This window comes from Neofelis nebulosa, chromosome X (genome assembly GCF_028018385.1).
Source record: "Neofelis nebulosa isolate mNeoNeb1 chromosome X, mNeoNeb1.pri, whole genome shotgun sequence".
Classification (NCBI taxonomy): domain Eukaryota; kingdom Metazoa; phylum Chordata; class Mammalia; order Carnivora; family Felidae; genus Neofelis; species Neofelis nebulosa.
In genome coordinates, this window is record NC_080800.1 from 125,965,869 (window position 1) to 125,977,626 (window position 11,758).

Genomic DNA, 11,758 nt, shown 5'->3' on the forward strand with positions numbered 1-11,758 from the left:
CATGGCATAGCTGATAGTGGGGAAGTGCGTGCCATTCAATAAATGAGGGTGGTACAATTATTTTTTCATGGGAGGAAAAAAGCAATTAGATCACTACCTGAGAGCAAGCACAAAGATCAATTCAACATGATCAAAGACTAAAAAAATGCAAGATCACACCTTAAAACATCTATAAGAAAACATAGGAGAAAACTTTTATGACCTTAGGGTTCAGACAATTTTATTTGCAAAGGCCCAGGAGGCAAGGAAACAAATAGATGAATTGGACAACATCAAAATTTAAAACATTTGGGCATCAAAGGACATTCTCAACAAAGTGTCCAGGCAATCCATGGAATTGATAACAATGATTGCAAACAATCTCTCTGATAAGAGATTAAAATGCTGAACATATAAAGAGGTCCCGCAAATCAACCACAACCACCACCGCAACTACAGCAAAGGTCATCTGATTAAAAAATTGTCAAAGGACTGGAATGGACATTTCTCCAAAGAAAGTATACAAATGGCGATAAGCGCGTGAAAAGAGGCTCAACATAACTAATAATTACTGAAATGCAAATCAAAACCACAAGGAGACAGCACTTCACACTCATTTGGATGTCCATTATCAAGCAAACAAAATACAAAAACAAAACAAAGACAAAAAAAACAACAAACCCGGAATAACAAGTGTTGGCATGGATGTGGAGAAACAGGAACAATTCCCCACTGTTGGTAGGATCGGAAACTGGTACAGTTACTATGGAAAACAGTATGGAAGAACCTCAAAAACTAAGCAATAGAGCTACCATACAATCCATCAATTCCGTGGCTAGGTATATACCCAAAAGACGTGAAAGAAGAGAATCAAACAGATACAGAGTGTCAGAAAGATATTTGTGTACCTGTGCTCATACAGCACTTTCACAATAGATAAACGTGGAAACAAAGTGTCCATCCACAGATGACTGGAACCCCCCCCCCCCACAAAAAAAGTGGACTACATGGGGAAATCATCTCAGAGGTCAGCCCAGCCGCCGCCACCGCATGCTGCCCTTGGGGGCCTCGACCTGTCCTGTCCTGTCGTGTCGTGTCCTGTCCTGACGGAGCCCGGGAGGACTCTGGGAGGGACATCACCTCATAGGTCAGCCCAGCCGCCCCCATCCCATGAGTCCTCGGGGGCCTCGTCCTGTCCTGTCTTCTGTCCTGTTGGAGCCCCCGAGGACTCCGTGGGGCCATCACCTCAGATATCAGCTCAGTTGCCACAACCCCACACTGCCCACAGGGTCTTGTCCTGTCCTGTCCTGTCCTCTCCTGTCGGAGCCCCGGGGGATGCCTCGGAGACATCACCTCAGAAGTCAGCCCAGCCGCCGCCACCCCACATTGCCCTCGGGGGCCTCGTCCTCGTCCTGTCCTGTCACGGTCCTCAAGGACTCCATGGGATCACCTCAGAGGTCAGCCAGCCGAGCAACTGCCGCCCCACACCCTGGTCCCCTCGTGGCTGAGTAGACGCCCCCGCCCACCTCCCATGGCCAGACAGAGTCACCAGACCCGCCTCCCCACCCGCCTGGCCTCCCTAAGGGTCCCTATGCCCCACCCTCATCCTCTGTCTCTCTGTCCCTCCCTCCATCCCTCTACCTGCACGGCGACCTCCACACCGAGTCCTCTGCGAAGCTCCTCTGAGAGCCTCAGGAGGGCAACGAACTCCCCAGCCGTGCCTGGGCAGGAGCGTCGCTGATTGGTTGGCTAGGTGCACGTGACGGGGGCGGGACCTTCGCCGAGACACGCCCCCTGGAGGGACTGCCCAGGACCTTGGCGTCCGTGCCAAGGGTGGAGGCCAGGGCTCGGGGTTTCCCGTTCTACCGCCGAGGACGTTTCGCAGGCCATCTTCCTGGGAAATCACAAAAGGACACCGGAGTGGGCGACAGGTGCACCTTTCCGATGTGGGGGAATTTAACAATTCCTACTCCGTCTCCTCCCGGGACCCTTTCCACCCACTGCTTCCGCTTGCAGAGGAATGGCCATCCTCCTGAGTGTTCTGTGTAAACCACCCCCGTCCCTTTTCTACCGCTTTTGGTTTTGTTTGGTTTTGTGGAAGACCCGTGTGTGTATCCTTGAATATCCTTGCCTCCTGGTGCGTTGCCTGGGTATTACAATAAACTGTATCGCGTTGTGCATAGTATTCCGCCACATTCTTTCTCACCCAACATTGTGTCCTAACAGTGACTATACTATTCCGTGGAGCCACAGGGCTTTCATTTTCCCTGTGGTAGCACACACCGTTGCAGAACCACTCCTCGGTTCGTTCATCCATTTTCCTGTCCAGGGACACGTGGATACTTTCCACTTTAGAGCCCTAAAAAGCAGTGATACTAGAAATACTCCAATGCCTGGCGTCCGTGCAATATGCTTTGCAGCGTCGGAAGGAGCCAAAGAGGTTAAAGCAGTTAATGACCTATTCCTAGGTCATAGGCTAGCTGAGTATTCAGTAGAGCAAAATTATTTCCAACGTATGTGACTCCACCAGCAGGTTGGGTTCTGATTACAATTGGCTGGGGAAGGGTGGTGGTGTGGGGAGGATGGGGATGGTGTCCGTGCTGGTGGCGTTTGCGGTGGTGGTGGCGGCGGCGGTGGCGGTGGCGGTGGTAACCCTCTTCAGCATTTCTCCCACACTAAGAAGAATGAGCTCTTTTTTATGCTCATTGGCCAATGCGATTTCCTTTCCCACCACATTTATCTATGTGGGTGTTATGACCTTTCTTCCACTGGGTAGGATGACTTGCTTACAGTTTTGTAGAGCTAGATATCAGTCTTTACAGCAGCGTTTCCCTCTGCCTTTTTATCGCAATAAAATAGAAACAATGCAAATTGTACCTGTTCAGCCATTTGTAGGTGTACAGCTCAGTGGCATTAAGTACATTCCCATTGTACAACCATCACTGCCATCCATCTCTCAACCTTTTTCATCTTTGCGGACTGAAACTCTGAATCCATGAAACACCTATTGCCCATTCCCTCCTCCTCCCACCCCCTGGCAACCACCACTTTACTCCCTTTCTCTATGAATTTGGGTACCTCATACGTACACCATTTGTCCTTCTGTGACTAGCATATTTCACTGAGCATAATGTCTTAATTCCCCCACATTGGGAAGGTGGAGGCTTGTGCACCTGTCGCCCACTCCGGTGTCCTTTTGTGATTTCCCAGGAAGATGGCCTGCGAAACGTCCTCGGCGGTAGAACGGGATACCCCGAGCCCTGGCCTCCACCCTTGGCGCCGACGCCAAGGTCCTGGGCAGTCCCTCCAGGGGGCGTGTCTCGGCGAAAGTCCCGCCCCCCTCACGTGCACCTAGCCAACCAATCAGCGACGCTCCTGCCCAGGCCCGGCTGGCTAGCTCGTTGCCATCGCGAGGCCCTCAGAGGAGCTTCGCAGAGGACTCCGTGTGGAGGTTGCTGTGCCTGTGGAGGGGTGGAGGGAGGGACAGAAAGACAGAGGATGAGGGTGGGGCATAGGGAAGACCCTCAGGGAGGCCAGGCGGGTGGGGAGGCGGACCCGGTAGCCCTGTGTTGCCATGGGAGGTGGCGGGGGGGGGTGTCTTCTCAGCCATGAGGGGACCAGGGTGTGGGGCGGCAGCGGCTTGGCTGACCTCTGTGGTGATGTCCCCATGGCGTCCACTGGAGCTGTGACAGGACAGGACAGGACAGCAGAAGACAGGACGAGGCCCCCAAGGGTCCTGCGGGGTGGCATCAGCTGGGCTGACCTCTGGGGTGATGTCCCTACGGAGACCTCTGGGCTGTGACAGGCCACGACAGGATAGGACAGGTCGAGACCCCCGAGGGCAATGTGGGATGGTGGCGGCTGGACTGACCTCTGAGGTGATGTCTCCGTGGACTCCTCTGTGGCTCTGACAGGACAGGAGAGGACAGGACAGGAGAGGACAGGGTAGGATGAGACCCTAAGGACAGTGGGGTGGTGGCAGCTGGGCTGACCTCTGAGGTGGTGTCCCCACGGAGTCCTCTGGGGCTCCACAGGACATGATAGGACAGGAGAGGAAGACATGAGAACGAGGTCCCCGAGGTCAGTGTGGGGTGGCAGGGACTGGGCTGACCTCTCAGGTGATGTCCCCACGGAGTCCTCTGGCATTCCAACAAGACAGGACAGGACAAGATGAGTACAAGGCCCCAGAGGGCACTGTGGGATGGCTGTGTCTGGGCTGACCTCTGAGTTGGTTTCCCCATGGAGTCCTCCGGTCTCTGACAGGACATGACAGGACAGGAAGAGGACGGAGCCCCCGAGGGCAGGGTGGGGTGGTGGTGGCTGGGCTGACCTCTGAGGTGATGTCTCCAGGGAGTCCTCTGGTCTCTGACAGGACATGACAGGATAGGGGGAGGATGAGGCCCCCGAGGGCAGTGTCGCATGGTGGTGGTGCCTGGGCTGACCTCTGAGTTGGTGTCCCCACGGAATCCTCGGGGCTCCAAGAGAACAGCACAGGGCAGGACGAGACCCTGAGGGCAGTGGGGTGGCGGTGGCTGGGCTGACCTCTGAAGTGATGTCCCCACGGAGTCCTCCGGGGTTCCCAGAGAACAGGACAGGACAGGTTGAGACCCCGAGGGCAGTGGGTGGTGGTGGCTGGGCTGACCTCTGAGGTGATGTCCACGGAGTCCTCCGGGGCCCCAAGAGAACAGGGCAGGGCAGGACGAGACCCCGAAGGCATGTGGCATGGTGGTGCCTGGGCTGAATTCTGAGGGGTGTCCCCATGGAGTCCTCTGGGGCTCCAAGAGAACAGGACAGGACAGGTTGAGAACCCGAGGGCAGTGGGGTGGCGGTGGCTGGGCCGACCTCTGAGGTGATGTCCCCACGGAGTCCTCCAGGGCTCCGATAGGACAGAACAGGACAGGTCAAGGTCCCTGAGAGCAGTGTATAGAGGTGGCAGCTCTATGGACCTCTGCATGATATCCCCACAGATATCCCACCGGGACTCCCACTGGACAGGACAGGACAGGACAGGACATGGCCTGCGAGAGCAGTGAGTGGAGGCGGCAGCTGGGCTGACCTCTGTGGTGATGTTCCCATGGAGTCCTTTGGGTCTCTGATAGGACAGGACAGGACAAGACAAGGCCCCCGAGGGCAGTGCATGGTGGCAGCGGCTGTACTGACCTCTATGGTGATGTCCCCACGGAGTCCTACGGGAATCCGACAGGACAATACAGGACGAGAACAGGTTAGGATAGGATGAGGTCAAGGCCCGCAAGGACAGTGGGGGGTGGCGGCAGCTGAGCTGACCTCTGAAGTGATGTCCCCACGGATTCCTCCGGGGCTCCGACAGGACACGACAGGACAGGACAAGGACAGGACAGGATGAGGCTCTCGAGGGCAGGGCTGGCAGGGTCCGCAGGATGGGAAGCGAGCCCGACGTTCCCCTCTTCAGGACAGGGCCACACCTGGTGAGGAGGCGGCATCTGCGTCTGTCCCTCCTGCCCAGCCGCTTGCCCTGCAGGACTGCTTGGTTGTCCTGGGGTCCAGATGGCATGTCGAGGAGACCCCTGACCTGACTGTCCCCGGACAGGTGCAGAACGGTTTCTTCCCCATCCATTTGGAGGGGACACTTCCTTTGGTCACGGCCAAGTTTGGGCCTCCAGACCAGCACGTTGTCCCTGGGGGACCGAGAGCAGGGGACAGCCGCTGTGCCAACAGAGGGGCAAGAATCTGGCAGAGGGTCCTGACACTCAGGTGTCCTGGGGCAGGTCGCAGCCAGGGAGAGGGGGTCACAGCCACGGGGGGCAGGGGTCTGCTGTCACCATCGTCTTTGTCCCCTCCTGGCCCAACGAGAGACAACGAGGACGCGCATGCTCTGATCTGCACAGAGGACCCTTGCCTGGCATCGCTCATTGACCATGTCCCCATTTCTTTCACGCGTGTTTGCACTCGCAAGGTGCAGGAGAGCTGTCTGTACCTGGGAAGACACCTTGGGATGGCACCACCTCGGAGGAAGCGCCTGAGGAGAGCTGCGAAGGCCCCGGTGGAGGCTCCGGGTATGGCAGCCAATGACTTTCGGGGACAAGAGAGAAGAGACCTGAGTGGGCCAGAGGCTGTTCCTGAAGGTACACTCTATCTGACACCTTTGCAGATGCAGCGCCTGTAGATACCACCCGCGGGGCAGGTCGCTGCTTCTGAGTCCTTGGCAGTAAAACACGTGTGTGTGTGTGTGTGTGTGTGTGTGTGTGTGTGTGTGTAAAGCGGTTTCATGTACCGGATGTTGCCCACTCGATCCTCCCATCCCAGACCAGGATTACAGAAGCTTAGATAGCAAGCACTTCTGCTCGCTCGCAGTTGCTCTTTCCGGAATGTCTCACACGTGCCGGGTGGTGTAGTCTGACCTTAACCCTGAAAGGTTTGCAACACTGTCTCCAGAGCATGGTCCTCATCCCCCATCCAGTTTCATCTGACCCTGTGCATACGTGGTTCCTTCCTTTCATATGTCTGCCGTAAAGACTTTTGCTTGCAAGAGGCCTAAAAAACTCCACACGGCGAGGCTACCGCCCCCTGAAAACTGATCAGAATACCATACTTCCTTTTAAAATGCTTTCCACTTTTATTTCAATGCAGGAAACAATCCAATACCGGATAAGCCCGGGGAGAGCAGTCCTTCTGCAGGAACATTTGAGACAGATGTGGGGTAATGTCTTCATAGTGTTATCACCTGCCAGCTCTAGGCAACATGGCTCATACAATTATTCTCCATAAAATCCTAGAATGATACATTTCCTCCAAAGCAAATATGATCTTTGCTTATCCTTACTCAATAATGTTCCATGTAACTTCTTCACAGGAATGAAGTACAGAAGATGCTGGAAAGGCTTGGAGGTATGCTTAAGTGATATTTGCAGTCAAAACAATTGTTTAATCCATACAACTTTTATAAATGGGAATGTTAGTGAGTGGATTCCAAGACTGGTTTTAATGCCTTGTTCTAGTATAGAGCACTTTATACCAGTATTTATAGTGTGATTCAACTTTGTAAGTTTCTTTACTGACCTTTTGAATTGTTGATGTGGAAAACTGAAAACGGTACTAACAGTTGTGAGGTAAGAATGATGCCATTATTTTATGCACGTGTACACTTAATGTACTAAGAGTGTGTGAGAAAAGTTTATACTGCCTTTTGTGTGCACAGCTTAGGTGATGTATCAACGTGTATTGCCAATTTTAAATTTTCTTAATTTCGCTACCTTTCATAACTTTCCAGTGTGCTTCTCTTTGGAGTAGCAGCACAAATTGAATCCTCTAATATAACTCTTTATTTTTATTTTTCATTAACAAACTGTGTAGCTGCAAAGTAAAGAACTCTGCTAGCTAGTGAGAAGTGTCTAATCATATCCAAACTCCTAAATTTTATGTTGTTCTGTCAGATGTCACTTACACCATCTGCACTATAGGACAGTACACTTAGCAGAGTCTGAGTCAATATGTGGCTCTCCATAGAGATCATCCTTACAGGCAAGTATCTTTTGAAGGCTTTGCTCTATTTGGTGGCGACAAAGTGCTTGCTTTGTGAGGTGTCTAATAAACTTCTTATTATAGATGGATTCTGGGTGTATAAAATATTTTTATTGTAGTGCAGATCCTTCATGACTACTGAAAAATAACTATGGACTGTAGATCCATAAAGTCAAATCATATGCTCTGCAAAGCGTTATTTGAAGTATTCAGATTCTGTGAAATGCAGCACTTATGGATGAAAGTGTTATATAAAAAGCTCCATGAAAATATTTTTTTTAAATGTTTTTGAATTCATTTATCTAAACTAGAATTTTACACCCACGGCCTTTGTCTCTGTTAGTAAAATGCAGTTAAAAGCATCACTCACTAGATTGCTTGAAAAATAATTTTTTAATGTGCGATATAATTATTTTTATCCTTTTTGAGGGTCATTTTTAGGAAACTACTTTCGTGCTTTTTATATAATGCATTCTAATGGTAACCCATCTAAATGTATCCCTTGAGTTGGAGGACACTTACCCATGTAAACGTGTCCCTTGAGTTGGAGGATATTTTATAAGTTAAAATTTTTTTTTTAAGCTTCTGCACAGCAAAGGAAACAACCAACAAAACTAAAAGGCAACCAACGGAATGGGAAAAGATATTTGCAAATGACACATCGGACAAAGGGCTAGTATCCAAAATCTATAAAGAGCTCATCAAACTCCACACCCGAAAAACAAATAACCCAGTGAAGAAATGGGCAGAAAACATGAATAGACACTTCTCTAAAGAAGACATCCGGATGGCCAACAGGCACATGAAAAGATGTTCAACGTCGCTCCTCATCAGGGAAATACAAATCAAAACCACACTCAGATACCACCTCACGCCAGTCAGAGTGGCCAAAATGAAGAAATCAGGAGACTATAGATGCTGGAGAGGATGTGGAGAGACGGGAACCCTCTTGCACTGTTGGTGGGAATGCAAATTGGTGCAGCCGCTCTGGAAAGCAGTGTGGAGGTTCCTCAGAAAATTAAAAATAGACCTACCCTATGACCCAGCAATAGCACTGCTAGGAATTTATCCAAGGGATACAGGAGTACTGAGGCATAGGGGCACTTGTACCCCAATGTTTATAGCAGCACTCTCAACAATCGCCAAATTATGGAAAGAGCCTAAATGTCCATCAACTGATGAATGGATAAAGAAATTGTGGTTTATATACACAATGGAATACTACGTGGCAATGAGAAAGAATGAAATATGGCCTTTTGTAGCAACGTGGATGGAACTGGAGAGTGTGATGCTAAGTGAAATAAGCCATACAGAGAAAGACAGATACCATATGGTTTCACTCTTATGTGGATCCTGAGAAACGTAACAGAAACCCATGGGGGAGGGGAAGGGAAAAAAAAAAAAAAAACGAGGTTAGAGTGGGAGAGAGCCAAAGCATAAGAGACTGTTAAAAACTGAGAACAAACTGAGGGTTGATGGGGGGTGGGAGGGAGGGCAGGGTGGGTGATGGGTATTGAGGAGGGCACCTTTTGGGATGAGCACTGGGTGTTGTATGGAAACCAATTTGACAGTAAATTTCATATATTAAAAAATAAATAAATAAATAAATAAATAAAATAAAAAATAAATAAATAAAAATAAAAATTTTTTTTTAATGTTTTTTATTTAATTTTGGGACAGACAGAGACAGAACATGAACGGGGGAGGGGCAGGGAGAGAGGGAGACACAGAATCGGAAACAGGCTCCAGGCTCCGAGCCATCAGCCCAGAGCCTGACGCGGGGCTCGAACTCACGGACCGCGAGATCGTGACCTGGCTGAAGTCGGACGCTTAAACGACTGCGCCACCCAGGCGCCCCAATATGAGTTTAGAAAAATGTGCCTGTTAGCAAATTTTCAGAAGGAAATTAAAGTCTGTCTTTGAGATTCTTCATACGCATTTTGATAATGAAAAATATATTGATTATTAAGCCCTTTTCATTATCTCTAAACTGAAAGGTGACCTGCAGTTAGAAAAATTAGAATTGGGATACTAGCACTGGAAAGATTTTACAGAAAATAGTGAGCAAATCTTGCTTTTTGAAATGATGCCTGAATTATAAATTTTATTTTACTTACTTTGTTTTTTGAAGTGTAATTGACATACGACATTATGTTAGTTCCAGGTATACAACATAGTGATTGGACATTTATGATGTCTGTATTATAAATTGTAAATGTACTTTGCACATCGCCAAGGCAACATTTACCTGTACTGATCTGAATATATGAAAACGAAATAACTTTCAACATTTAAATTCCAGTGAATTTCTATTTTCCATACAGTTGACATTAAACAGGCTCTTCTCACAAAGAGAAAAATGTTCGAAATGGGTACAAAAGCTTCTATCAAAACCACTAACGAAACAATTGAGCATGTTTGGAAACTACAACAAGAACAAAGGTGAAGTTGTTGGAGTGTTTTTGTTTTTGTTTTTGTTTTTGTTTTTGTTTTTGTTGAGTCACGATGACATTTGTATCATTTCTTCGTATTCATTGGCGCAAATAACCTAAGACAAATTCTATTATATTGAATTTTCCAGCGAAAAACATATTTTGCTTGTTTTTTTTTTTTCTAAGCAGATAAATTCCTTAGTTCTGTAACCTCACTCCTTAACAGATTCTGAGATGTATTTCCTAGAAGCCAATAAAGATGACCTTTCTTCCCTTTCAAATAACAATTGAGTTTTCTTCCTATAACATTAATTTATATTCATTCTAGGCCTACACTAGCCGAACTTCAGGTAAATGTCTTAAACCATTATTCTTGTGATAGTTAACTGTATTCAGTTATGTAGAAAATGTTAATCTTATATTGTAAATAATTTGCATATTTTAGGTAAATTGTGTTCACCGTTCTTTAAAAAAAAAAAACAAAAACATTGTTCGGGGGATATATTTAAGTGAAATATTCCTGTTTGGAAATCTTCTATGATAAATGGATATAATATCCTCATTGAGTGAATCTACTTATCGTATCAGAACATATATGCTATTCAGTAAGAAGAAATGAAAAGTAAACTGCTTTTAGATAAAATGAATTTTTCTGGAAAACTGATAGTACAGTAAATCCTCATTAGCTTTTAAGAGGTGAGGCATGTGAGATAGCTTTTATGTTGGTCAGTTAGGAACAATACTTTTGGAATAAGAGTAAATTGTTCATGTCACCTTTCTGCTTCCCATGAGACTGCTATTTCAGCTGCTGTTATGCTATTACTGCCTTCTCCTTTTGTAGTGTAAATTGTGTCAAATCAATTTTGTTTTGAATACGGTTAATTCTTTCATGTCTTTATGAATTATGACAGTGCTCATTATTATGTTTTACAGGCAGAATCTTCATCTCAAATATTCTCAGCAGTTTCTGACTTTGTTTCGGGAGTGGAATGTAGACATGCAGAAAGCCCAGAAACAACAAGAAAAACTAGCCGTTGGTATCAGCTTTGGCTTTAAAATTGATTTATTTATTGTATCAAAGTCTCAAGTAGCGATAGGTCATGCAAAAACACAGGAGAGAATGTAGGGACCATGAGCCCAGATGGGTAAAGGTGGGTAGAAGATGTAGCGGTGGGAGACTGAATGTCCTCTCTGAATTGCTTCTGTCTATTTAGGGATACAGGAAGGCCACCAGTTAAGAGTTAGAGTGGTGGAGGAGGTGTTGCCTCTCGGGAGCAGAGAAGAAGTCCTGGAATTGTTTCCTGAGAGCAGGCCAGTGAATGGACTAGGGAAATGCCATTGCCAAGCAGCATTATGGGTCTAACTTAGGTTGGTGTCGTAGTGACCATGAATTTATTTTTTTTTTTATTTTTATTTTTTTTGTGACCATGAATTCAAAGTGAGACCACATTGCATGGTTGTGGCAGAGCAGCTGGAGAGTTGGATTTTCCAGGGTTGGGGTTTAGCCACGCAAATTGGCGGAGTGAAAAGGGGGTAAAGTACATGTGCGAGGGCATAGGTATAATGATTGACCATGGCATTTAGGCCAGGAAAGAGGAAAAGGAAGAATATGAGGGTGGGGATCAGGGGCAATGAAAAGTCATAGGATCCATGGGATGTTAATCCTGAAAGAGTGTTGGACTATAGTAAGAAAGGGAGAGAACTACAAACAGGGAGGTAGAGGTTGAATATTGGGGGAAAAAATGGAGAACCAGTATAGTACAGTGGTCCAGAGCCTGGACTCTGGAACCAGTTTTTGGGATCCAATCCTGGTTGACCGGCACTAGCTGTGAAATCAGCGGCAAATT

General features: G+C 47.7%; 1 protein-coding gene across 1 annotated transcript; it reads left to right on the forward strand.

Annotated features, from left to right (window-relative positions):
• Positions 1 to 3,351: 3,351 nt before the first annotated feature.
• LOC131502798 (synaptonemal complex protein 3-like) lies at positions 3,352 to 11,231 on the forward strand. The gene is made up of 6 exons (XM_058713805.1): positions 3,352 to 3,430; positions 5,915 to 6,083; positions 6,589 to 6,658; positions 6,812 to 6,846; positions 9,804 to 9,921; positions 10,845 to 11,231. Exons 2-6 carry the CDS (start codon positions 5,954 to 5,956, stop codon positions 11,035 to 11,037), a joined length of 546 nt encoding a protein of 181 aa, XP_058569788.1. The 5' UTR covers positions 3,352 to 3,430; positions 5,915 to 5,953; the 3' UTR covers positions 11,038 to 11,231.
• The last annotated feature ends 527 nt before the right edge of the window (positions 11,232 to 11,758 follow it).